Genomic DNA, 26127 nt, shown 5'->3' on the forward strand with positions numbered 1-26127 from the left:
ATATTACACGACATTTCGAGTCAATATCAAGCCGAGTCGCTAATGTGTTAATCTATGTTTGACGATTGAATGCGACACAACGTTGGTACCTGGTGGCTGATCGTCAAGGTCAATTCTTGGCTTCGAGTTCACGTGACCCCGCGATCGCCCGTGATTGAGCCGATGATACTGGGGATTTTTTCTAGGTAGACCCATTATCAAGACCATTTCAACCTCACAGCGGGCGACCATGAACACGGCACCGACATCTCGACTGGGCCAATTGCCTAGCTACGTACGGATATGGGTGCGACACGGCCACTTTGGCAAGAAGAAGAAGGGCCTGGGCTTCCCTCCACCTGAAGGTCATGGCGAGGACATCTGGGTATTCGGACACAGAAGGACAGATCAGATTATTTACAGCTTTAACAAGACGCTCGATGTGAGTTTAGTTCTTTGTGAAGATATGTGAACAAGTCAATGGACTGACATGTTGTCTGTAGGGCTTCCACGATCTCAAGCAGCTCCCATTCAATGGCAAGAAGACAAAGCCTCCCAAGCTCCGCAAAGACTACTGGTCACCCTTTGCCCACATTGCTTTCCCCGCCGGTCAAGGCTCCATCGGTCGTTCCGTCTTCCAAAAACTGCGCGAGTTGAAGCACCTGCACGAGGTGGCCTGGGATAACGAATTCCGATACAAGCGCCCCGAGGAGTTTACCACCGCCGACCGCAAGCGAATCGCAGAGGAGGAGGAGAAGGGCAACAAGAACTATCGGCCCATCCGCACAAAAGAAGAGCGTGGTATCGCCCTCAACGCCCAAAAGCCAAATTCGATTGCCGATATAGCTACAGTCTTGAGCGGTGCTGGTCGTGGCAACAAGATTGTTCTGTCTGAAGATGCCGAGGACGCCGAGAAGAAACTCCTGGGTGTGACTGTGAGCTGGGCGAATGATCTGGATAAGGAGTACGCCCAAGAATGGACGAACAACGTCACACACGGACTGTTCGAGAAGCCAACCTATGTCTCGAAGCCTTTAGAGTCAGTGGTCGAAGAGGCCCCTCAAGAGCAAGAAAAGGCCTAGACTATCGGAAGAAGAATTCGGGACTAAAAAGGAGAGCGGATTAAAGATCGCATCTTCAAGGACGCCGAGGTATCATCTACAAAGTCAGCATAGGTGTTTCCCCGTTCAAATGTATAAAAACATGTATTTTGAGCTTCATCAATACGGGACTACCGTTGGAGAACTGATGTCAGCAAGCGGTTGAAATCCGACAAGACATTATTCACGACAGAGTTGGCAAAATAGATGTAGATGTTTGTATATATTCATCAAGTGGCATGTTGCCAAAGTCGTTGAACGATAATAGATGTACTATCAACGAAATCACGCTCATAAATCATTCAAAGCCCCAATTCGTTGCCGGGTGTAACATATCCAATCTGACCATGGGGCAAAACTGCAAAACGATCCCAAAACTGAAAAGAAAACCAACATGTGAATAGCAGAACGAGTATACAACTAATATCACTTAGATCTGCAGCGCAAACTGCTTCAGGTACTCGTAATCGGCAATGTTGTCTTCAACGGTCTTGCGGATCACTTTCTGCGCTTCGGGACCAAACTTGGTAGTCCATTCTTTGTCTTCGCCTTCGACCGTCAACGTCTTCTTTAGTTAGCAATGTCAGCCTTTTTTCACCCAACCACAGGAAGTGCGAACAAACACAGGGTGTCGTTGCAGGCAAGCAGGTGGAGGGAGACGGGAGGTGGGGCGATTGTGAGAAATCGTTAACATACCTGGTGATGAGTGCGAGGTCTGAGAGCCGAGCTCTTGATAGCGTCGTTGTGCCAGCCGTTCCATTTTTCAAAGGCAGCTGTGGCGTAAGAACAATCTTCTTCGTTCCACTCTAGCATCTCGGGCTTGAAATCAATGCCAGTCTTCTCGCAATAAAGACGGACGGTCTTCTCGGGGTTATCGAGAAGGTCATCGGCGTCAATGACGACAAGGTTGTCCTTGTCGACAATGTTCTCTTTGATCAGGAAATCAAAGAATCGCACGAGCTCCTTGTAGCCTGCCTCGTTTGGCATGAACTCATAGAAACCTGTGACTTCATCCAGAGGTGGCACTGTGCATCGGTAGTATGAAGGGATAGCTCGGCGAGGGTGGCGGATGAGGAAAGTGAATTGGAATTGCTTCAGGACCTCTAGTGGCAACACGGTGGGGTTACCAGGCTCTTCCTCGCCTAAAGACGGCGCAACCTTGGTGGGCTTGCTGTCTGGGGTCATGAGGTAGTAAGCCATGTCCTTGATGAAGATTCGCTTGCCCTGAAAGTTTGTAAGTATGATATGTCAATTTTTGAGTCTCTCATGACTTGTGTAAGCCGTTGAGGTAGCATTGGTGGCGCGATAGAGGTATGATACGGTGCATCGGCTGCATGACCACAATCACAATGTGATAGCTAGATACATGCTGCCGAAGAAAAATTGGCTGTAGCACATGCTTCTTCTCTGATGTGTTGTTCCCCCAATTGCAGACGTGGGGGGTTGTGGCGGGGAGTTCGGGGAGTTGAAATAATTACATGAACATGGAGGAGGGGGAGATTGACTAACATCTTTGCCCGCATCCATGACCTCGTCAAGGACGTCCTTGTAAGTCTTGTGAGAGAAACCACTCTGCTCACGAGTGGCTGTGTCATTTCTGAAACGATCACTGAGAATTTCAGGACCGTAGTAAAAGGCATCTCCGAAAGGCTCGTGGACGCTCTCTAGGATATCGCGGCGGGCCATGAAGACCTAGCAGATTGTCAGTTATGCGATCAGTAGGCCCAATCATGCCCCAAGTCCATTTCGACGAGGCAACATGATATGGGCATCTCAAGGACTCAACATACTCGCTCAAAAGCCGTAGAGCATGCACGGGGGTGCGTGGCAGTAAAGATGGGGCGGGACGCCATTTTGGATGAAAAAACCAGGAAGAAAAGGGAGATATAGCAGATAGGTGTTGTTGCCTCAACATCAAGCTGGAGTAGTAGCAAGAGGGATGAGAAGAAGAGGAAATCTCTGTAGTTTCGAAGCAGCAGCCCAAGCAGTTAAAAGGCATTCGACTCGCCCACTGTACACTCAGAGTTTGCTGGAGAGCTTCCGGACCATCGCCCGATTTTTTAACGTTGAAGCGATGGTCCGTAGGCTAGCAGCCAACTTGGTTAGAGCTTCCCACCCTGATCCCAGACGTGTGGCCCAACACTGACCTTTAAGTGGTCTCCGGGGAGTGTCGTGCATGCCGTGAGTACGTCATGATAATTGGTAGTGGTCTCCGCTGCAGCAACTAGGACAAGATATGCCTCCAAGGTAGCGAATTTTCTCGTCTCTTATTGATGCTTTTTGCGTCCATCCCACAATCCCATAATCCCTCAAGGCCCTTTCGGACCATCGGCGTCGCATCCCTGCCCTTTGTCGACTGTGCGAAGCATGGTGAAAGGGTGATTGTGTCCGGACGACCCCACGCGTCCTGGTCCAGTCCGATCCAAGCCAATCCTATCGGCCCTAAGAGCGCAGGTCTTTATCCGTTGCTGTGAATTATGTCCTGCAAGTTCCCGAATGGGATCCCCTACCGTAAACCCAGCATTGACAAAAGGTTCGTTCCCCTCAGATTAGTGGGGGATTGAGTCGTATCTCTGTGGAGGTAGAACTTGGCAGAGGGTACTCAAGCATGGCATGGCCCTGTTGAAGACGTAAGTATGAGGTGAGGTGAGGTGCAGACGTTGAGAAGCGGCTGTTATTCCGGTTTGATAAAATATGTGCCTGTTGAGTGCGGGATGGCCAATCGTGTTTTCCGTGAGTAGAGCCAGAAAAACATGATCTTCATTCTTGGTGCCTGTGACTCCTTAAAATAGAAGTTTTAGGTAGGTAGGTACAGTGCTGAACCTAGGGACCTGCCAGGGCGACATTAGACTTGTGGCCAAACAGGTGGGACTGATCCATGATAGCTGATAGAAATACATGAGCATCTTATATGTCAGAAATAGTGGCAAAGGCTAGCCATTGATACTGTCATGCCCCTCTCGAGTTTTAATTTATCATGACCCACCCACCTACTAACCCCGCCAGAAAACGGGGAGTTTCTGCGTGTTCATAGAGCACTATCTTGGTTCCGTCGGGGAGTTCAGTCTCACTTCCATTCATGCCATGATGATCTTTCTTCGTGCAGGCCCCGAGACAATCAACTGTTGGGGGGTGAATACGAAAACTCGTAAAAAAAAGAAATCACGAGCAATCACTTGTTTTCTTTATCGGTATGCTTGTGATATTGCATTGGATTGATTTATACGTATTTCTCCCAGCTACCAAGCCACCTCCAACTCTCAGCCACGCGACTGATCTTTTCCAATGCACCATTGACACGTCCTTCTGGATCGTCGTACTTGTGGCCTTCGAATTCAACAAAGAATATGTATTGGAAAGGTTGGACAAGGCTTGGCCGACTGTTTATGCTGGTCAAGTTGAGGTCAAAGGCCCGGAAACAGCTCAAGGCGTCAGCCAATGCTCCAGGCGATGTGTGAGGTACTGTGAAGGACACAAGCGACTTGCTCCCTTTCTGGGCTACTGCTTGTTTGGTCTTCTCCAGATCTTTTGGGCCCGCAGCGTTAGTTCCGATTACCAGGAATCGGGTGACATTATCCTCCCGGTCCTCAATTGATTTGCCCAGGAAATCAAGGCCATGGAGTTCGCCAGCGAGCTCACTAGAAATCGCAGCCCAGGTACCTGTGGTATCCTTGCTTACAATTTCAGCTGCCTTGCTGGTCGAGCTGACCTCGAAAATCTCAACGCCCTTGAGGTAGGTGGAAATGAAAGCTGTACATTGACCAAACGCTTGGGGGTGAGAGTACAGCCGTTGAATGTGCTTCACACTGGACAAGGGTTTGGACCTCGGTCTAGAAGGCGACGGATCTGTCGCTGTGGGTGTGCAAGTGCCGGACCCTTCAGTAGCCTCTTCCACAATAGGTGCGGTGCACTTGTGGCCAACAAGACAATGGTGAACATCCACGTATGTTTCGCCGTCGACAGTGATGTCCGGATAACGATTGGCCCTGTCGGCCAAGTTGTCCAGGGTGAAAACCACTGAACCATTGGTTGAGTTTTCAAAGGGCACAACACCAGCTTGCACCTGGCCATTCTGAACTTGGTCAAATACGTCTATGCCACACCATTAGAATGAGTATACCATTCGGTCAATGTCGGTCGCTCACTCACCATCTATAGTCACAGCAGGTCGAAATTCCCAGGTGTCCTCAGAAAAGGCCTGGCGAACAGCCTACAAAGCCAGGTCAGTCCATACGTGCATCGGCTAACTCGCCACAGGGGGGCAAAAGATTTTGATCTCACCTGATGGGTGTAGGAGGCGACTGGGCCAAGGAAGCTGACAAGGGGTTTGCGTTGGCTGGTCATGATAGTCTAAGTTGTGGTCGGTGTCGCCGAATTGGTTGAGACTATTGAAGCAGATTGAGTTGAAAGAGGTAATAGATATCGGTGCCTTTCCGATGATTCCTTGAACGTTTTCTCTGGTCTTTTCTGCATGCGCCGATTGATCAGAAACTTTGAGGTCTGCTGTTCGATTGGTATTGAATAAGGTTGACCTCGTGGGTGTGATATACTGGGCTTGGGACGAGACCGATTGGCGCTATCGATAACGTTTCCGCGGTGCTGGTATTTGCCTTTCACGAATAGAACGCCCTGGAATTCAACTTGTAATCGGATTGGGTTCAACTACCGAAACATTGGCGACGTCGTGATTGCAGCGAGTGATGCGTTCCTTGAATTGTGTGATGAAAAGTGCCCAATTAGTATTCTGCTAATATCTTCAGGCGTAACAGCTGTGGGAAGTAGATAGCGAGATACTTGACTCACTCATGCGGGGTCCCTCGGTCACTGCGATGTCGGTTTGAAGGCCGAGATCGCTACTCAGGCACTTTGTCCACTGATCCATGTATCATGATGAGCCCAGCGGATGCGTCGCAGTCATGATACGGTACTTATACTAACAAGTTCACCTCAATGAAAGATAGCAAATATTAATAGGCACGAAGGTGGTTAACATGCACTTTTCTATTCCTAACACGCGGCGTTCCTACCTTGTTAAAGTTTGGCTTCTTACTTTGCGGTTCAAAATAGTACAGGGTATATAAAAGCGAATAAACAAAATCGACAGATTTTAAGTATCCACATTCCATGAACCCTCAGATTCAATAAATATTAATTTCTTTCACTTGGAGTTTTTTAAGGATATTGATGTGGACATATTATAGCCGCAGTAAGCAGAGGCGGATAATAGAGCTCAGAATTCAACTTGTGACTTAGTACCTATGGATCGGAGAGTCACGATGCTAGTGAAGTAGTATGACGATAACAAATTTGTCTTTCTAATTTTACCACCAAGTAGCAAAAACAGGTCTTAGTCTTCCACAATGGCTCACCCTTTCGTTGCCAGCTCCCATCTTCTTCATCGTTCATTTGCCCATAAGCCTGAAAAGGTGGTTTCTGCTTCAGGCGTCTCCTTGTTCCTCGAATCTGGCCGTGAAGTCCTCGATGCATCCGCTGGGTCAGCTGTATCATGCCTTGGATTTGGTCGTCCTGAGATTGCGCAAGTGGTGACAACTCAGATAAATCAGCTTGCCTATCTCTACTCTGGTGCGCGATTCACCTGCGATGCAACAGAAGATCTCGCATCGATGCTTCTGCAAGGAGAACCAGGTGGCTTGTCCAAGGCCATCTTTGTTAATTCCGGAAGCGAAGCTACTGATGCTGCCATAAAGCTGGCGACACAGTACTGGTGCGAACGTGGAATGCCCGAGAAGTGCCATGTCATTAGTAGAAAACAGAGTTATCATGGTAACACAATTGGAGCGCTATGCATATCTGGCCATGACTCCTGTCGGGCTATGTATCGTCCCTGGTTATCGCAAAATGTCAGTTTCGTCGATCCCTGCTTCCCATACCGACTCAAAGGAGATGAATCCGATGGATCCTATGTCAAACGACTGGCGGATCAGTGAGAGGCAGAAATCCTCCGTGTCGGGCCTGAAAAGGTCTCTGCTTTTGTAGCCGAGACCGTCAGTGGGGATACTCTGGGCTGTGTTCCTGCTGTGGCTGGATATTGGAAAGCCATTCGAAAAGTTTGTGATGATTATGATGTTCTTCTAATATTGGACGAAGTAAGCCACTGAACATGTGCTCAGAAACTCTGGCGCGCCGGCTGACCTGATGAAGATCATGTGCGGTATGGAAAAGACAGGTACGATGCATGCCTGGGAACAAGAAGGTATCTCTGGACCCGACATCCAGATGATAGGTAAAGCTCTGGGCGGAGGCTTCATACCATTATCCGGGGTTTTGCCCCGCAGCAAGATCTTTGACGCTATCGCTGAAGGATCAGGGGGGGTTAGCCCACGGTCACACATTCCAGGTATGCTTGAACACACTGAAGCCGGGAAACACAGGACTAACAATTGTAAAATCAACAGGCTCATCCGGTCGCTTGCGCTGCGGCTCTTGAGGTTCAACGGATCATACGAGACGAGCGTGTGCTAACAAATGTCCAGAAAATGGGTACAGAGCTGGAGCGTTTGCTCAGGGATCACATTGGACCGTTGGAGTCTGTCGGTGATATTCGTGGACGAGGTCTATTCTGGGCTGTCGAGTTTTTCCAGGATCGTCAGCGCAAGACACCCTTTCCAGCCAGTATAAGGCTTTGTCACAGAATCTTGGACAAGTCGCTCAATCTGGGACTGAACATATAGGGGAACCTGGGTCAAACAGGGGAAGTACATGTCGACCATGTCATAATGTCTCCGCCTTATGTGGTAACTGAGTCTGAGTTGGAGCGGATGGTTGGTATTCTCCGAACAGCTATCCAGGCTGTCGTCTCCGAGGTAGAGGAAAGCCAACAGGGGAATATAAACGGAACCCAGGCGAAGATGTCATCAGAATGATGGACTATGGAAATAATTCCAAGCGTATGACTCTTATCCAGCATCTACCTTCTGAAATAGTTACCATATAGTATTCCATATATCACATACTGTTGCGTACCTAGGGTTTTACTGGCAGGCACATATTTCTACCGTACATATATATTCGTGAGTGTTCAATAGTCACATAGGATTAATATCACTAGGAAAATAAATACATACTATTAAAATTACTTGTTCGACCCATGCACGCACTTACAAGACGTCAATGTGATCGGCTCAGGGATTATTCCCACCGCCTAGAAACTCTACGGTATACTAACCTTTGAGGATATTCAAGGCCTATACGACCGATTGTAATAGTGTAATCCTAACCTATTGTTTTCTAGATATAGCAAGCATATTTCAAGTTGACCTATCCATATGCTGAAGGCTTCTTGTAAAGACCTTCCAGCTCGTTGTCCGGACTCACGGTGCAGGGTCTATGAGATAACCGAGATGTAGATCATCTGGGAACAACGTGGTTGCACAATCGAGCGGTGGATGTTGCTGGGCTGGAAGTTGTCTATGAACTGCCGACAAGCAACATTTGCCAGATTTTAATATACCTCGTGAGGTAGGCTTTAGGCATGGCACGCTATCTTATTGTGACGAAGTATCTCAACCAACAGGTCCCGAGTTCACAACCTCAAGGCCTCAGATCTGAGTCTCATTTCCGATGATGGGATTGATCGATCTGAACAGTGTCATGAATTGTACTTTGAGCTTATGGAAAGAATCAATGCAGACTTGTCATATTCATGCTCTACTTTAAAGAGACTGAATCTCGTCGTTGGCGTTCAGCTGGGACTCACCGCATAACAATCAAACCGCAAGCCTCACTGTACGAACAATGAGTTTCACTACTAAGTTATCTAGTAATTGGCCTACATCTTGTGTACCCGTTTCAATAATCTTAAACACAGACACATACATAGTGCGATCCAAAGATCTCTTTGGCTACCTATATGCTTATGATCCGCCACCCAGATACTTGATAGAATTGACTGAGTCGACTGGATCATCCACTTGAAACTAGCAATTCCCACGGAAGCATAATGAGACAATTTAATACAAAGAGTAGATATCTGAACGTCAAGTTTCGTTTTCAACATGGCGTCGCTGGTACCATGTTTGACATTAACCAGCCTAGAAAATGCGCTATGATACAGTCGGTCAGGGAGCGATTACGAGGGGTAGATACCTGTCAATAAATAATCTAAGACCAGCACGGTCACTTACATGACAAGATGCCATATGAAAGTTCCGATACCAAGCAAGTTGCCGATGCATGGTGATAATGGTCAAAGCGAACAGCACATCCTTAGTACTTGCTTTAGTAGTTAGCTTGCGCATTAGCATAAGAAATCAAGATCGATCGGATGAATTAGTCAGTGAGTGATCAATGTGAATACATTAGGCGTCTTCTGGAAGCTATTTCTGGCTGCATTTCATTCATGATTTGCTTCTGGTCCGTGGGACTAGCAGAATGATTGAACCCACTCTTCAGCAATGACCCAATATCACAACACGTATAGAGCAATGCCAGTTTTAGGCAGGTGATTGTTTTACGGCCGTCCACTTCCCGATCGGTAGCGCAAGGTTTTGGGACGAAACAAGCAGATGCAGATGACGAGGCGAGTTACGACGAGCGAGCCTTATTGACCAGCAACCTGGTATCGTGGGGATGGGCGGCCTCGGCAAACGAAACAGTGACTTTATCCGGACGCTTGAGGCATTGAATTTGGCAGCGATTAATATTTCAGGAGGTTTCAAGTTGGGTGAATGATTGGTATGGAGAGAATAATAGGAGATCAAAGGAACAACAGCTCGGCATAGGCATGATCATAGATGGATACATGTGAAGATCATAGCAGTTGAGATATAGCTACCCTAGATGATAGACAGGATATTGACTTGTTTTTGTCATGAACGGGCGGTACGGAATGAAAAGAAAAACACATCCGAAATTAGAATTCTTTCTTTCTCATGTAGACAAAGATGAAAGAGAACTGAGGGGTGAGAGAGCTGAGCTACGAACGCACGGTTCCATTAGGTAGTTAGTAGATTAATAGTTGGTATTTATTAGAGTACTTAGGTAGGTAATATTTAGACACTAGTGAATTCAACATTCCTATCTTGTGTTGTTGCAGAATGTCTTGGGAACACGTTGTTTGTTAACTAATGTCGTGTCAGACAAGTCAGAGCACACATACATGATTAGCTTTATCATGTTGGCATGTCTTGTGTTGAGAAATAAATGCCTTAATGCGCTCTTTTAACTCGAACAGCGTCATCCTCCAAAAGTGGCACCCCCCGGTCGAAACACGGTCTGTTTCATCAGGGATCCGGCTTTGACCTATCATTCGAAATTGTAGCCGCCCGCCCAGATCCCAGCATCCAGGGTCTAGGCTCAGTTGTTTCATGGCCTGACACGACAGTACACAATTCAGTGCCAGTCAGTCACACTGAGGAGAGAGAGGGAGAGAGATGCTTCAGGGCATGTTGTGCATCTAAATATGACAATCGAATGTCACTGTCTGTCCGGTCTTTGTGTTGCCTATTCTTTGATATCGATCATCTGCCCATATTTGGAAAAAAGAATAAGCAAATGTTTGGTCTCTTAACGAGCAGAGACGGTTCTGAAACTTGCATATCAGTAAAAAAATAAAATAAAAAGCCCATAAAGTCAACATAATTATTCTTCTATGCGGCTCTGCCCTTGCTTCTTGGTCACCCATCAACGTGGCACATGGAACACTCCTTTCTTAGGTAGACTCTCTAACTCTGGGCTTTTAATTAACATTGATTTTCTTCATCAGCCCACCGTGATCAGATCGCTTCAACTGACCCCTAACATACAAGCGTGGTATTCGCTTTCCTTGCTGAATTGGGTCTGGGGATCGATTCGTGTTATTCGTAGTGGAGCTGTTATCTGACCATTGATTGATCGGTTGTTCCCTGTAGCATGATGGCTTTGACAGGGCCGGGGGCAAAGGGCCACCTCTTCTCTCTCCTGGGCATTCCCTCTCTGTAGTGACTGATCATCACCACCAATCGATGGGAAAGGGAAAGTCGGCCAACCTGAATCAGGCTAATAGCCTACTTCACCGTCCATCTAGAAGAATACCAAGGTATCTGTACGCTTAACCGATACTTGTCTGATGCTTCTGCAAGCCACCTACCAACTCGCGCTAGCCAAGTACCCGCTGTCTTGGTGGTACCTACTACTAACATTCGTCGTAACCACCGCCAGTCCCCTGCTCTAGCTCTCCAGCCAAACCGTCCCATTCCCCTCCAAGCCAATACTTTGTATTCCATTGTCCGCCCAGGCATCGTCACTTTCTCTTCCCTCCTTCAATCCTCAACCTCACCTCGCCTTACCACTTTGGCTCGCCCTCGTCCAGCTCTGCCTGCACCTGGTATCTGTATACGCTTCTTCACTTCACTTCACTCTCATTTCTGTGAAGTGCTCCGCGTTGATCGCAACTTTTGCTTTTTTTCCTCTTGGCTTCTGCGCGTGCGTTACTAATAATCCCGAACCCTCGTTTGCTCACCCGCCGTTTTCCACACATTCCAATCAGTGAGCCACCATCGATCGACTCGACTCGACTCAGCTGGGCCTGGGTTATCCCACTGCGACTTGCTGTCTCGGGCATCGCCTGTTGGCGATAAAAACACCTTCGCTAAACTTCACCACTTACAAATACCATTGATCGCTCCTCACAGACGATCTTACGATTGTCCGCCTTTTCGCCATGGCCATGTTAGCTTCAAAAGCGGCTTTCCCCGCAGGCATGGGCTCCTCCTCCCACACTCCTGTCGCATCTCAGCCTGCGATGCCTCTGCCCCGAAGAACTCCCATGATGCCCTCGTCAGGTGCTTATGGTAGCCCGACAGAATCCGAATTCACTGAACACGACCCCGCCGAATCCGTCAAAAACTGGGACGAGGATCAAGTGTGCGAGTACCTGCGAACCGTCAAATGTGGCGAATATGAAAAGATCTTTCGAAAGAATCACATCAATGGCGAGAACCTTTTGGAGATGGACAAGGACGTGCTGAAAGAAATGGGTGTTGAAAAGGTCGGCGACCGCGTCCGCCTGTTTCTCAGCATTAAGAAGCTGAGAACCAGAGCGTACGCCAACGAGAAGAAGCGCAATCGGGTAGGCTATACCGTAATCGCCACATATAATAACCTCAAAAACTGACGATTCTTTTCTAGGATTCCTTCGGCGGACTCGATATTCAAATCACAGCACCCAACGACTCGCCACGATTGCACTCGTCGAGAGGCGTTCCTGCATCATCTAGCAAGCGTTATTCAAGACAACTCGACTTGTATGGTGCTCTAGACAATGGCAAGACATCTTCGAGGCCTAATTCCCCTTTGCCTGGTACCGATGTTCGAAATCTGCGGGCTCGAGGGAAAACATATGCCTCGATCCCTGTAAATGCTCAAGGGCAAAGGATTGTAACTACAAACCCGGATCTTCCGGCAAACCGTCTGGTAACAACCCATACCAGGAATAACTCCAGTATGGACGGTTCACTGATGGCTGCCTTACCACAGGGTCAAGAAGTTATCCGCGTTATATCGACTGGCGGCGTTACGAAGGTCGTCAAGATTTCCGGATGCAACACTTGCGAGGAGGTCATGCGGGTGACTCTCCGCAAATTCGCTTTGCGGGAGGATCATGAAAGGAATTACTGCTTTTGGGTCCTGGCTGGTATCGACCCAGATCCAGGTCAATGCCGACGCCTAGGCGACACGGAGCTCTGGCGCATCATCAAAGACCAACGACGACCAGAACGAAACCGATTGATATTGCGGAGAGTTCCCGCAGGCGAGCCAGGCGAGGCGGAATTGCACCGCGCCGCGGCCATTGCCATGGAGGAGGAACAGCAAAAGCATGCTCGAGCGCTCGAGACGGTGGACAAGCGAAGTCAACTCAAGGTTCAGAAGATGCTTGGGGAAAAGTGGAACGACCAGCTTCAGTCCCCGTTGTCGCCAATCTCGTATCAGGATCGCGAGCGAAACCTGCACAATGCAGCCAAGGACCTCGAGCGTCCTGCTTCGGAAATAGAATCAAGGGCGCCAGCCCGACGTGTAGGATCGCTTCGACCATTTGGAGGTCTTCGACCACCCAGCGAGTTGATTGCATCTGATCTTACATCCTACTTCCCCGACCATACCAGAGAGGATATTGATCGAACAGCCCGGCTTTCTATGCGACGGTCAACCCGCATGAGCAAGGTCAACAGCCGGCTCAGCGTGGCTAGTAACCTCAGTTTTGCTTCTAGCATCCAAGATGCACCTCCCATCCCCACTATTGCCGACTCCTGGCTTAATGCTAACACCCAACTGGCCAAGGTGAGAACACGAGACTCACATATTCGGGTTCCTCAAGCCGCGTACAATCGCGACTCGGTCACCTCGTCAGTCCTCGATACACTCCAAGAAGAGTCGTCGCTTGAGCCTGACCGCAAGTCCTATGTCTCATTCACCGAGAGCGGCTCCGATTCAGCCCCTGTCAGTGTCACCGACCCCGAGGGCAACACCACAGCCACAAGCTACTACGATGGCGACACCTCAACAGGTTCGGGATCATTCCAGGAAATTCGACAAGCTCTGACAAACGACGGTGACGACGTGGACGAGGAGCTACACAGTTTCTTGGCCGGAGAGTCATGGGGCGACGACAAATGGATGAAGGGTGCGCTCATCGGCCAGGGATCATTCGGCTGCGTTTACCTAGCTCTGCACGCCGTTACGGGCGAGCTCCTTGCCGTGAAGCAGGTTGAGACACCTGCACCTGGAGCCAACAGCCAAGGCGACAATCGTAAGAAGGGCATGATTGATGCACTCAAGCGAGAAATAAGTCTTCTTCGCGATCTTCGTCACCCTAACATCGTGCAATATCTTGGCTGCAGTTCAACAGCTGATTATCTTAACATTTTCCTCGAGTATGTGCCTGGTGGCTCAGTCCAGACGATGCTCAACTCGTACGGCGCTCTCCCCGAACCGCTAGTGCGCAGTTTTGTGCGGCAGATTCTGACGGGTCTCTCGTACTTGCACAACCAGGACATCATTCACCGTGATATTAAGGGCGCCAATATTTTGGTCGACAACAAAGGAACCATTAAGATTTCCGATTTCGGTATCTCCAAGAAGCTGGAGGCCACCAACATTTTGAACGGTGCCAACAACAGCAAGCACCGTCCTTCACTGCAAGGATCCGTTTTCTGGATGGCTCCCGAAGTAGTGAAGCAGACATCGTATACTCGCAAAGCGGATATTTGGTCGCTCGGATGTTTGGTGGTGGAAATGATGACTGGCAGTCACCCGTTCCCCGATTGCAGTCAGCTACAGGCTATCTTCAAGATTGGGGGCGGAAAAGCGGCCCCTACAATCCCTGAGCATGCAAGCGAGGCAGCCAAAGAGTTTCTCGCGCAAACGTTTGAAATCGACCACAACCTACGTCCTAGTGCAGATCAACTGATACTCAGCCCCTTCTTGATCCCTATCACGTAGTTGAGACTCGGACGGGATTGATTGTCAGCCTTGCATGGGTGGGGACGGGAGGGAGGGAGGGTTACGGATAGGTTGAAAGAAGCAGAATGCATAAAAGATTATGCTACGCCTAATGATTTGATTTGCGATACCACATTCGCTCGTTATGTTTAATTGGCCGTTACTAGAGGATTGCAATAGGGAATTTGAAGATTTGACAGCATTTTCCTGTTAGATCAGGGACAAGGAGTTTGGTAGAAGAGATGAGCCTAACTAGGTAATATGAACAAAGAGAGACAGACAAATACAGAGTCGAGACCAACATATTCTCAAGTCAGAATCAGGGATTATGCCAAAGTTCCATTCCTAGGACGTGATCCATTTCCTCTGTTTGCATATGCTGTATTGGGTAGTGAATAGTTTGTCAGTGGTATGGGTTGTTAATAAGAGGCGGAGCAAGGCTTAAGCGCCTTGCTGCCTATTCACAACACACACCGGACACGGACTTAGTCTAGTGAGTCAAAGTCCCATTGTCAGGCCGCCAACAAAGATGATAACTTGATATATCTATTAGGCGAATGAGCCATTCATGATGTGAGCCATGGATAACAAGACTTCACGCCGTCATCATCCAAGCTCATGCTGATTTATGAGTCAACGCCGAAGACTCTATCACTCTATTATTAGTTGGTCAACCTATCACGACAACTTGCAGTTTGATATAAAAGACTTGCCAAACTACAAGACACCGCAGCAGCCATGAGTTCACAGGGAGACAGCCAGCGGTCGCAGGACAGCACCATGACCCTAATGCAGGAGAACGTCTCCGAGGTTCTCTACTTTGCCTACGGCTCCAACCTCTCGACTGAACAGATGCGACAGCGCTGTCCACACTCTACTCCCGTCGGCCTGGCATATCTCAAGGGCTGGAAATGGATCATCAACGCTCGTGGATACGCAAACGTGGTGCAACTCCCCGTCGACTCGGACGACGACACCCCCGACGCTGAAGCCAACAAACAACTCACCGTGAAGGGCAAAGAGAAGGCTGCAAGGCTGGAGGACGATGAAGTGGATGGGGTATACGGATTGCTTTACCTCGTTCCGTCTGCGGACGAAGAGAGGTTGGATGGATATGAGGGCGTTCCATGGGCTTACAAAAAGTTCCAGGTGGATGTGAAGTGGGCGAATGCAACTGGAGATGAAGACAACACACTAAGAGCATTGATTTACGTCGATGATATGAGGATGGATGAGGATGTACCAAAGGACGAGTACATTGACAGGATGGAGGATGGTATTGAGGATGCGGTTGAGAACTGGGGTTTGGATGAAGATTATGCGGACAGAGTCATGAGGAGGTTCTGGGAGTGATTCGTTTTCTATTGTCTTTTGCTTCTTTGTTGGAGGATATATCTTGCTCGGGCTTGTCATTTCTTTGATTGTAGTTTGGCGGCCTGTTTTTTCTACCTTGGTAGTTGAGTACTTTTACGCTGGTATCAGGACAGTATATATGAATGATTCTTTTAGTTAGCGAACGGATGAATTATCGAATTACTGGGTAGTTCGTTAAATAGTACTTGTTGGGATTGAAATTGAAGTTGAGAAGTCTTTCTTTGAGTTATTGCAACAAGGTGGTTACAGTGCATCAACCACTAAATATTTAGGTCAGGTCACTGGACTGAATGAGCCGAGGTCTCGGATCTCCGAGCTCGACCATATAGACTGCCTCCCAACAACCTACCTCTAATATTACTTACTACCTATTCATTGATTTGACTCATACACAATTTAATTATCTTTAACATCTTCATCATCAATACTTATGTTGCTTAGACCAAGTCAGATATCATGGCATCTCGTACATTCTTACCACGACATCTCATCCGCTCAGCCAGAATCTCATCACTGTCAACCCTGCCACATCAAACCCGTCTCATGACAACATCACCACCAAGTTTTCCCGCATTATTCGCCCGAGGCGGAACATCAAATGGCCTAGTTATTCATAGAAAGGACCTCCCTCCCGAGTCCCAATGGAGTCAAGTTCTCCCTTCAGCAATGGGCTCGCCTGACCCGTACGTGCGTCAACTCGATGGTATGGGCTCTGGTATATCGTCAACTTCAAAAATTGTCATTCTCGGGCCACCTTCTCGCGACAACGTTGACGTGGAATTTACCTTTGTGCAAGTCGGAATTCAAGATGGAGGTCTTGATATGGCTGGCAATTGTGGCAACATGTCTTCCCTGGTTGGCCCTGTAGCCTGGGATAGTGGGTTGGTATCGTCAAAGACTGTCGAGACGGACCAAGATGGATCGCAATGGGCTACGGTGAGGTTTCTCAACACCAATACCAACAAAGTAATGTCGTCAAAGTTCCGTGTGGAGGGCTCACCCTTGCGATATACACACAAAGGAGACTATGCTATGGATGGTGTCCCAGGCACAGGCTCAAAGGTTGTCATGAGCTTCCTCGATCCCGCTGGCGCAAAGACTGGGAAGGCTCTTCCTACAGGAAATACAGTAGACTCTCTCACGTTGAGTGATGGAACTACAGTTAAAGCATCTCTTGTTGATGTTGGAAACCCAGGTGTCTTTATCAGTACCGAAAGCCTGGGAATGGCTGACCATCTATCCCTCGCGCCAGCTCTCGTGGAATCCAATGATCAACTTAAAGATAGGCTGGAAGAGATACGCCAAGCAGGTGCCATTTTGATGGGCCTTGATCCAAAAGTCAAGAGTGTCCCCAAGATTGTTCTTTTGTTTCCTTCGAGCGGCTCATCAGAGGTTGATATTCGATGTCTCGCCTTGTCGATGGGCCAAGCACACAAGGCCGTGCCATTGACCCTCGCACTCTGCCTTGGAGCAGCTTCTCAGCTGAAAGGCACTATTGCGTCTGATCTTATAGACGGAAAGTCGAAGGATACGGTTACCATCGGGCATCCTAGTGGAAAGGTTGATATTGGAACTGTGATTCGTGATGACAGAATTGAATCTGCACAGTTGTTGAGGACGGCGAGGATACTAATGAAGGGCGATGTATATTATTGATGTGTTACTTCCTGTACTCTACATAGTTGGTAAGAATTTACTTACAATTATGTTGTTTTCTTTGCAGGGTGCGAGTAGCCTTCATCTATTCGTGGTTGATCGCAAACAGTCAAATCCCAACCATCAAGTCTCTATCTAATGGATAACAAACAACAGTGCACTGAAATATACTAGCTCTCGATATTGACCAGTAATTACTCGCATTATTCCGTGTCATAAAACAGCATGCATGTTCTCAGGGTCATCACGTGATAGCTGGTGGATTAATTAAACCATCTGCACCAAGTCTGACCGCGATGTTCATCCCAAGATGACATTGCACTTACAAAGCAATTAAGACTACATATTGCTAAGCCCAGCAGTAAGAATCAACATCTCTATATTTACGCATTCATTATTACCTGTATACCGCAGACATCTCTGGGTCACGCAATGGCTGATCCCATCAACTCTGTACCCGAGCCTGGGCACCCATACTTTCCGTTGGATGCCGTGATCCCCGGCTATCTCCCAAACAGTACTGGGGTATTTGAACTAATATCTACTTTCGGAGCGATCGTCAGTGCTGTCGTCGGATTCGCCGTATGGCAGACGACTCGTACTCGAAAACCAGTACGCCCTATCGATCAGTTCGCTGTTGGTTGGTTTGCCTTGTGTAAGTCAGACACTGCTGCATTAAGACAAAACAAGAAATAATTACTGACTGGGCTCTTTACATTAGGCGGTTTCTTACATGTAGCTTTTGAAGGTATAGAACATCCTGGGCGTGACTACTCACTACAAGCCCTGAGTTGCTGACCTGTTTAAGGATACTATCTCGTATACCGTCATCAACTTCCTGGCATGTCAACGCTCTTTGCCCAGCTATGGAAGGAATACGCGCTATCTGACTCTCGATATCTCACCCATGACATCTTCACAGTCAGCGTAGAAACCATCACATGTGTAAGTTATCTGGTCGCCTCGTCTTGTGTCCTCTTGTTTCTTGCCATCTTACACAGCCTATACAGCTCGCCTGGGGTCCCCTCTCCTTTCTCACAGTATTCGGTATTCTCAGAGACTGGCACAGCCGCCATGTAGTGCAGATCATTGTGTGCACGGCGCATGTGTACGGTGTAGCCCTTTATTACTTGACCAACTGGAACGAGTCGAGAGTGCATGGCGTGGCGTATAGTCGCCCCGAAACGCTGTACTTTTGGGTCTACTACGTTGGATTCAACCTCCCTTGGGCCATTGTGCCCCTCAGTAAGTGATGAACCGAGTCGTTCAGATAAGACTCCTTGTGCTGACTCTCCTCTAGTTCTGCTGCGTGATAGTTGGACACATGTTTCCAAGGCTTTTGCTGCCTTGGAAGAGAAGAAGAGGGAGTAAACGATAGAAAATCTAGCTGGCAATGCGGATGTCGATGCTTTCGGATTTCTCGCGAGTTTCAAGTGGTAAAAGTAGATACAGATGTGCAGTGAAACAAAACACCATAGACTGCTGTAGAATACACAACCTAAATCAGTGTAGACAGTGTCAAAGAGTTGCAAGCCTCCGGCGGTACGTTGTAACAGATTCGGTTCTCTGGTGCATCCGTTTATGCAACGATTGATGATGCTGGTATGCTGCTCATCACCAACATGAGAAGCTAGTACGCCCTGTTACGTACAACATGACATGACATCACAATGGTGCATTATGCTATTGTTGATCAGCATTGGGCTGTCAGCGGCAAGTCATTCTTTCTTACAACGTTCTATCAGACTCGCCTATCTTCAGTAACCCTATGTTACCCTATCCTGTGAATACCCTTTATACGTCTTCTCCATAACCCTGACGTGGGGATAGCTACGGCGTCTCGATATAGGCCCTGCCTCTCGCCTCATTATCATGCTCGCTTGCCCATCCCTTACCGTACTGCCGGGTCCCAAATGCTGCGGGCCGTCTTAACGGTACAATAAGAATAGAAGGCCTCAAACATTACTCGAATGCAGTGTACTCCACGAGGGTTGTATAGGGAGCCTCATACAGGGGTATTGAAGCAAGTCGGTCGACAATGTGATACACCGGAAATCATGCATTTGGCGTAGTATATAAACTCCCTGGTCCGCATTGATATGCTGTGAGGCGGGCAACATCGGGCAACTGCTTGCTTTCTGAGGCTTCGACTGAGTCGAAAGCATACAGTATATTCTTTTAAATAGGTAATAGTAACAGTGATAAGTCACACCGCATCCTGATGGGCTTGACTCTGTATGCATATGCGTTTGCATACTGCTCAGTCAGTCGGTGAAGAACAGAGTTAGCCACTATGACCTGCATGCTTCATATAGATGTTCGTGTTCTACATTCCACGTTTCAATGCCAAATTGGCGACACTCTTGACTATACTCTGTACACAACTCCACAGACTACTACTTACAGATTACTATATATGAAACCTTTCCATCTGGTGACATCGTCAGAGGTACCGGGTACCAATGGTAGATCAGCATTCATCACTTACCTGATCCCTGTCTCCCGTCCATGATCCCTGTCACGGCTTTACATGTGAGCCATGCATTTTATACAGCCTCATCCGGAGAGCCTCCCCGGCGTATAGTTTCAGCATCTAAGTCTTATCTGGATCACGTTTGAACCCTCGTTACTAACCTTCATTAATTGTGATCAACAACTCGAAACATCGCCACTGTCTTGTCATATGCCGACAAGTGAGGCGTAAGCCAAGAGGCTAACGTTCGATGGTAGTATCTATCCTAGGAGTGTGTGATATCCTATCAAATTCAAGGTGACAGTAAACCATCAATTTGTGGGCGGAGATCCCTACTGATATGCCACTTACCGTTGCAGCCACTAAGACCTACGACTTAGTTACACAGGTGCGAGTATTAGGGGTAATACGATTTGAACATGCAGACGCTCAAGCTTCACATGAAGTCTAACAAATGCGTGACTGTTTCCGTTGAAGCCCAACGCCCCTAGAATGCCCATCAGTTTGAAAGGACCTTCGTATTTGCAAAAGCATCAAACATTGATTGAAGTAAGAAAAAAGAAATATTCTAACCAGGTACGTAGTGCGCCGCTGGTTCAAAGTACACGCTTCTTTACGGATATCCCTTTGCCTTCCTAAACTCCTGTGTCAAAAGCCCTGCTCAACACACCTGTCCCAGCTAGTTCGCAAGTCCATATGCCGTTGATGTAAACAAACTCTGAAAAGACTGTGGGGCACATGTTCTCAGTGCCTTTTGATAAAGCCATAACATCCATCTTAATCCGCAATGCTGCTGCGCGAAGAAGCAGCCGACGCAGGGCGCGGAGGCGGCATCGGGGGGAAAGTTGAGACGACATTTGCTGTGATCAGTTCAATCTCGAACTTGGGGATGCTCGAAGTGCTGCGGAACAAGGCCGTCAGATCGTTTCCAAAAGCCGTCATCTCGTACGTGTCGTCTTCTCCTAATGTGACACGACGGACTGTGGCTCTGACTGGGGGAATACCGTTGTTACCACGGCCGACGGAGAAAGGATGGCATGGTGGCGTAGAGGAAGTCAGAGGGCGCATCACTGCCTCATTTACCGCAACCTGTTGCAGACACTGGACAGTTGGTGAGACATTCACAAGCATATTTCGCTTGCCATTGCCCGGCCAGTTGATGTTAAGACGTGCAGCATACGTCTTACCAGCCACTAGATGAGGAGGAATAGGGATGTTTCTCGGGGGTGGGGGGATTATCCCTGGAACTGGTCGACCGTTTGGAATAGAAGGAGGCATTGGTGCTGGACCTAGCGACATCGGGTGACCCCATGCCTGAGTGTGGTTCTGTGTATGCATAGCTGGCCGTTGGGCAACGCTCATCCCCCACGTAGGAGTACGGCGATGAGTTGCTTCATCGCTATCACTGGCCGATTGCGTTTCTGTTCGATCAAGGCGTATGTTGGTAGCTTCTCCTGCTCCTCGACCGCTGCGATGCCCTCGACGGTGAGACCGACGAGGAGGAAGCACAGAGTCGTCAGAGTCAGACGCAAATGCCTCACTATCGGAAGAACCGCAGGCAATGACATCTGGTTTCACCACACCACCGCCACGAATGCCAGTTGCGGTCTTGGAGGTGGTGGTACTTGGAGGGAGATCGTAGCCATGACAGGTTACATATTGATCCACCATACGCGCCGAAGCCTCGTGAAGCAATTCGATGGCGCGCTCGGGTCTTGATGCCTTGTTCTCCAAGATCTTGGTGCGTTTTCTGCCTTCTGTCTTGAGAACGAAGGCGTACCACTGTTCACTTGGGTCGATCCGGGTTAAGACATCGAACTCGGCATCTGAGCTCCCGACGAAGGCACGGCAATTCTCTGTTGGAAATGAGTCAGTCAATTGTTTAATTACAGCAGTGGTTTAGAACGACGTGTCGAACATACGTAGGATGAGACTCTCCAAATCCAGGTGATGAGGTGCCATATCTGACTGTGTTGGAGGTGCTGGATTCTGACAAGCTGAACGCAGTAGGGTCATTGATAAAGGGGCAAGGGCTTAGAAAGTGCCGTCCAATATAGCTGAGCTGATGATGTGATCAAATCGATCTTTTTTCAAACGAGGAAGTGCAATACCTTTATGTAGATATAGCAAGAGGCGGAGGGTGTGTCCCCAAGGTTTCCGGATCATCCACACCATGGATAGTGAGTGACTGTAAATATCAGGGATGTCACCCCGAAGCGCAAATAGCAAGGCGGACATACATGTCTCTACCCAGAGTAGGAGGTATGCCTAACCGAGAGAGATATAAAGACTTGGCATACTGTGTTTTGCAATACTTGCGCAAACTCACGATGTTCTGGTGCCATTCGCCGTACTTAGCATGTTGTGTAAGCTGGGCACAGTTGGCAACAGACAATTCGTAATCGTGTACCCAGAGCGTCTTGTTTTGGTAGAACCTCAAAGGAAAGACACGTCGTCTAAGTAAAGGGCAGCAGATGAGCGAAAGGGCTATGCTATCTCCAAAGGGCCAATGGCCGACTTAGGTACGGATACTATGCAACTTGCATTCCCGTGAGGTCAGCCACTTAGTGTAATGAAACATAGACTACGGATACCCAGCCTGCAGCTGCATTAAAGCAACATTTCAGCCAGTAGGATAGTCAAGGATCTTCCTTTCTGTCGTATTGTAAGCATCCATCCGCACCCTGAGGCCGCTGCCTTGTTTGCCTTTAAGTCTGTTTGTGGAAAACACACACATAGACAACGCGGTTATCCTCTGTTTTTGAGTTTTGTTTCCATTCGGCATTTGACAGAGAGTATAGAAGGTAGAACAAAAACATTGGCAAGCAGAATGCCACAGAGAAAGTATCTTGTGGCCACAAAGAAAATGGTCAGTTGGCTCCAGGTGTTGTTTGTACACTTCGCCTTGCTTTAGGAATGATTGGACCACAAGCACCACCCACTCTTATCGACCACAACTCAACAAAGCAATATCGTGCCGATACCGACCAGGGGCTTGTCAGCCTGGTTGGGTCGACAGGGCAGCTAAAGTGAGTTGACTGACTCTTTTTTTGCCTGGAATATAGAGACTAGATATTTTCCACTCTCTTGTTAGCTTCATTGTCAACCGACGCTGAAGATCCGAGAGTGCGTGGGTGTTGTCGCGACGATCTTTACTTTAGTTGCCCCTCTATTGTTGCTTCACTTGAAGTGGGTAATACCGGTAGTAGCATGATTGGTTTCGATGTCACTTATCTTAGAGAAATTATCAACTCAAAAAGGAAAGAAAAAACTGTCGAGGGATGCATGAAGGAACCGTGAAATCAAACGAGAACAAGTCTTGTTATACTCCACGGAGTCGGATGTATCGTACATATATATCAGCTCTAGAGGCCGGATTGTAGTCGTTCCAGTCGTGCAGTGACAGCTTCCACCAAGGCTGTCTCTCTGGAGAGTAGTCCTTGAACTTGCTGCATCTTTGCCCTCCGAACCTCGTGTGGGATCCGTATCTCGGCCGATGGTGTGGCGGGCCCATCAGTGTCCCCTGTAGCCTTATTCATTGCCTCCACCTCAGCTGCAAGATCGGCTTGCAAGTGCTTGATGTCTTCCAGACGTTTCCACAATTGCTTCGCCTGCGCAGGTGACGGCGTCGCCTTGCCTGCAGCCAAGTCCGCGTAATCGGGGGCTGCGATGCTTGCCTCCATTGACCTAACTTCCTCCACAAAAGCACGTTCCTTGGCGCTCAAGTCGCGCGTTGTTGACTTGCCCACGATCTTGCGCAGATTCTCCAAGCGCTCCGCCAGCTGGCCCTGACGATCTTTCGCTGTTGCAATGCGCCTAACATACATAGCGTCGTCCGCCTCATCATTACGGTGCAGACCATTGATCGTGTCGATCCTCCCCTTTACTTCATTGGCTTTCATGACTTGTTGTTTGAGCTCGCCCTGAAGAAGTTCACATTTGCGGAAAACTTCTGCTGCAGCCACTCCAAGACGATATGTCTCATCCGCCAAGACCTTGTGCGCATCGGTAAAGATTTGCAATGTAAGCGGACTTAGACGTACCTCCTGGTTCACAATCGTCTTGTGCCGGGATGTGCGGAGCCTCTCCAGCAGAGTAGGCAAAGCAGAGCCCTCGTCGAATGCATGCGACGGGTTGAACACGGGACGAGGCTCACAAAACTCCAATGGCAACATGCTGGCTTCTCGCTCATAGGTGGGGCTTTCCTGGCGGATTGGTGCAAGATCAGCTTCAGGCATATCGAACGTCAAGGCAATAGGCTCGTAGGGTGTTGCCGAGAGAAGGAAGTAGCCGACATCAGGGTCTCGCAAAGCATTGCACGCAGCTAAGGGCACTGCAATATCGGCAGTAGGCTGTGAGTATATCCGGTCCCTTATCGATTGGGAGTTGACAAGTAGACCAATTCTGAAATCAGCCCCTGCGTCAGAGTCTGAATTCAACTCACTCTCGAGTCGGAAGATCCAAGAGGTGAGCGATATGTGTGTGATAGCAGCATGGTGGGTGACAAAAAAGCTGTATCGAGAGGTGACGTCGAAGCTGAAAACTGGCCAGCTATCCTCGTTGACTTCTACAGGGCTCATTGTATCAATGGCCTGGAAGGACAGGAGGGAAGGGGGGTCGGCCTCAGCGAGGAGGCGGCCAAGCTTGTTTTTGTTCTTCGGGGGCAACCACTGAGCCTGGACGCCTTCGAGATCAAGGTACACACGAACCTGACCGCTCGTGGACAGCAGACAGATAACAGCGAGAGACAGGCCCTCTTGATCTCCGTCGTCCATATCCAGATCCTCTTCCTCGCCCATCATGAGATCCTCAGTCTCGGTCTTTTTCCCAATCACAAGCATGTCAGTGACTGAAGTGTCCAGCTCATCGCCAGTATCAGGATCCGACCGAAGCTCGAATGGACCCTGCAGGCGAGGGATGGCGCCGGGGCGGCTCGGTCGTGTATAAACTTCAGTGATTGGATCTCCAATAGGTCCATCCACGATTGCCGGCTCTTGAGCGTCCAGTTCGCCCATCCATTCCAATTGTTGCTGGGCGAGCAGCTTGTCTTGCTCGCTAACCTCGGGGTCATCCTCAATACTGGCAACTGTAGTGACGATTGATACTGACAGGGAGGGAATGAGTGTTGGAGGAGGTGCCCATTTCTGGGGGAGAAGAGGGCACAAAGCGTAAACGTCTCCCTCTCTCATTGCGATCCACAGAGTCATAGGGTTCCAGCCACCCGCTCCTTTAGTAGAGAAACTCGCAGCAGCCACCTCCATGTCGAATGAATCGGGCGAAAAGGCCTTGTTGGTGTTTGTTGTTGAGGCAGAGAAGTCCTGGTCCAGGGTCGTGGCATCCACCAGTTTCTTCAGGTCGACAGACGTACTAGGTGTGTCGAATGACCATCGATCGGTAGCTGACAGCTCCCAGACACGAACGATAGCATCCGCGGTCGTCGTGACAATGCATGAGCCATTGACTCCCAACGGATGCCATAGGGCTGAGGCGATGGGAGACCGGGAAGTGACATGGGTGGTAGGCCCAAGGGTGAAGATCTTGGGCTTCAAAGGGCCTGTGTCGCCGCTGGTGAGGTGCGAAGGGTCTGGAAGAACACATATGTGAATCGTATGTGTGGTGAGGATGGCCAGAAAGCTCGAGTTCGGAGAAATGATAAGTTGTCGAATGTCATCTGCGACAGGCGTTTTGATCGTCTTGCAATACTAAGTTAGTAATAGAGTTACAAGGCATAATATCCAAACGTACCCTCAAACCAGCAGCATTTTCTAGGTTGTCATCTTCAAGCGACTGCGTAGAGTCCTCGCGCTTGATGTGAACGCCTTGCGACGATCTACTCTTTGAACGACGGTTCGCCCATTCGTCCTTCAAATACGCAAGGTCTCCCCAGCGGATTTCACGGCCAACTGCGACAAATACCTCAGTGCCTCGGCGGGCAATTGTTCTACGCGGGCCAGGAGTAGTCTTTTTCTTGGAGGAGTAGTTTGATTCTAGCCCACGAGACTTGATAGCTTCAGGCGATTGCTCAAAGAGACGGTGACCGGGAGCGTTGCTTGATAGCCAAGCTGCCGAATAGCTCTTGACCTTAGGCATGGTAAAGAACCAAAGCCG

At 48.7% G+C, this 26127-nt stretch overlaps 10 protein-coding genes across 10 annotated transcripts; 6 read left to right on the top strand and 4 right to left on the bottom strand.

Moving 5' to 3' along the window:
* Positions 1–136: 136 nt before the first annotated feature.
* On the top strand, positions 137–1319 carry FGSG_05480 (uncharacterized protein). The gene is made up of 2 exons (XM_011325721.1): positions 137–421; positions 483–1319. The coding sequence occupies exons 1-2, from the start codon at positions 230–232 to the stop codon at positions 1059–1061; spliced, it is 771 nt and encodes a 256-aa protein (XP_011324023.1). The 5' UTR covers positions 137–229; the 3' UTR covers positions 1062–1319.
* On the bottom strand, positions 491–3023 carry FGSG_05481 (uncharacterized protein). The gene is made up of 4 exons (XM_011325722.1): positions 2870–3023; positions 2589–2771; positions 1776–2303; positions 491–1647 (listed from the first exon to the last, which is right to left on the bottom strand). The coding sequence occupies exons 1-4, from the start codon at positions 2930–2932 to the stop codon at positions 1510–1512; spliced, it is 912 nt and encodes a 303-aa protein (XP_011324024.1). The 5' UTR covers positions 2933–3023; the 3' UTR covers positions 491–1509.
* A 1276-nt stretch (positions 3024–4299) lies between these two features.
* Positions 4300–5423, bottom strand: FGSG_05482 (uncharacterized protein; the record flags this gene model as incomplete). The annotated part of the gene is made up of 3 exons (XM_011325723.1): positions 4300–5171; positions 5229–5289; positions 5361–5423. The coding sequence occupies 3 exons, from the start codon at positions 5421–5423 to the stop codon at positions 4300–4302; spliced, it is 996 nt and encodes a 331-aa protein (XP_011324025.1).
* A 1016-nt stretch (positions 5424–6439) lies between these two features.
* Positions 6440–7963, top strand: FGSG_05483 (uncharacterized protein; the record flags this gene model as incomplete). Its single annotated transcript, XM_011325724.1, has 4 exons — positions 6440–7023; positions 7211–7412; positions 7496–7712; positions 7791–7963. 4 exons carry the CDS (start codon positions 6440–6442, stop codon positions 7961–7963), a joined length of 1176 nt encoding a protein of 391 aa, XP_011324026.1.
* A 3776-nt stretch (positions 7964–11739) lies between these two features.
* FGSG_05484 (uncharacterized protein) lies at positions 11740–14516 on the top strand (the record flags this gene model as incomplete). Its single annotated transcript, XM_011325725.1, has 3 exons — positions 11740–12147; positions 12207–12927; positions 13096–14516. The coding sequence occupies 3 exons, from the start codon at positions 11740–11742 to the stop codon at positions 14514–14516; spliced, it is 2550 nt and encodes an 849-aa protein (XP_011324027.1).
* Positions 14517–15254: 738 nt separating this feature from the next.
* Positions 15255–15869, top strand: FGSG_12746 (uncharacterized protein; the record flags this gene model as incomplete). Its single annotated transcript, XM_011325726.1, has 1 exon — positions 15255–15869. The coding sequence occupies one exon, from the start codon at positions 15255–15257 to the stop codon at positions 15867–15869; it is 615 nt and encodes a 204-aa protein (XP_011324028.1).
* A 477-nt stretch (positions 15870–16346) lies between these two features.
* FGSG_12747 (uncharacterized protein) lies at positions 16347–17610 on the top strand (the record flags this gene model as incomplete). Its single annotated transcript, XM_011325727.1, has 1 exon — positions 16347–17610. The coding sequence occupies one exon, from the start codon at positions 16347–16349 to the stop codon at positions 17544–17546; it is 1200 nt and encodes a 399-aa protein (XP_011324029.1). The 3' UTR covers positions 17547–17610.
* A 368-nt stretch (positions 17611–17978) lies between these two features.
* FGSG_12748 (uncharacterized protein) lies at positions 17979–18917 on the top strand (the record flags this gene model as incomplete). The annotated part of the gene is made up of 4 exons (XM_011325728.1): positions 17979–18201; positions 18469–18491; positions 18557–18791; positions 18847–18917. 4 exons carry the CDS (start codon positions 17979–17981, stop codon positions 18915–18917), a joined length of 552 nt encoding a protein of 183 aa, XP_011324030.1.
* A 1879-nt stretch (positions 18918–20796) lies between these two features.
* On the bottom strand, positions 20797–21981 carry FGSG_05486 (uncharacterized protein; the record flags this gene model as incomplete). The annotated part of the gene is made up of 2 exons (XM_011325729.1): positions 20797–21875; positions 21942–21981. The coding sequence occupies 2 exons, from the start codon at positions 21979–21981 to the stop codon at positions 20797–20799; spliced, it is 1119 nt and encodes a 372-aa protein (XP_011324031.1).
* Positions 21982–23384: 1403 nt separating this feature from the next.
* On the bottom strand, positions 23385–26109 carry FGSG_05487 (uncharacterized protein; the record flags this gene model as incomplete). The annotated part of the gene is made up of 2 exons (XM_011325730.1): positions 23385–25712; positions 25765–26109. 2 exons carry the CDS (start codon positions 26107–26109, stop codon positions 23385–23387), a joined length of 2673 nt encoding a protein of 890 aa, XP_011324032.1.
* Positions 26110–26127: the final 18 nt, after the last annotated feature.

The sequence above is a fragment of the Fusarium graminearum genome, chromosome 3 (assembly GCF_000240135.3).
Source record: "Fusarium graminearum PH-1 chromosome 3, whole genome shotgun sequence".
Lineage (NCBI taxonomy): Eukaryota > Fungi > Ascomycota > Sordariomycetes > Hypocreales > Nectriaceae > Fusarium > Fusarium graminearum.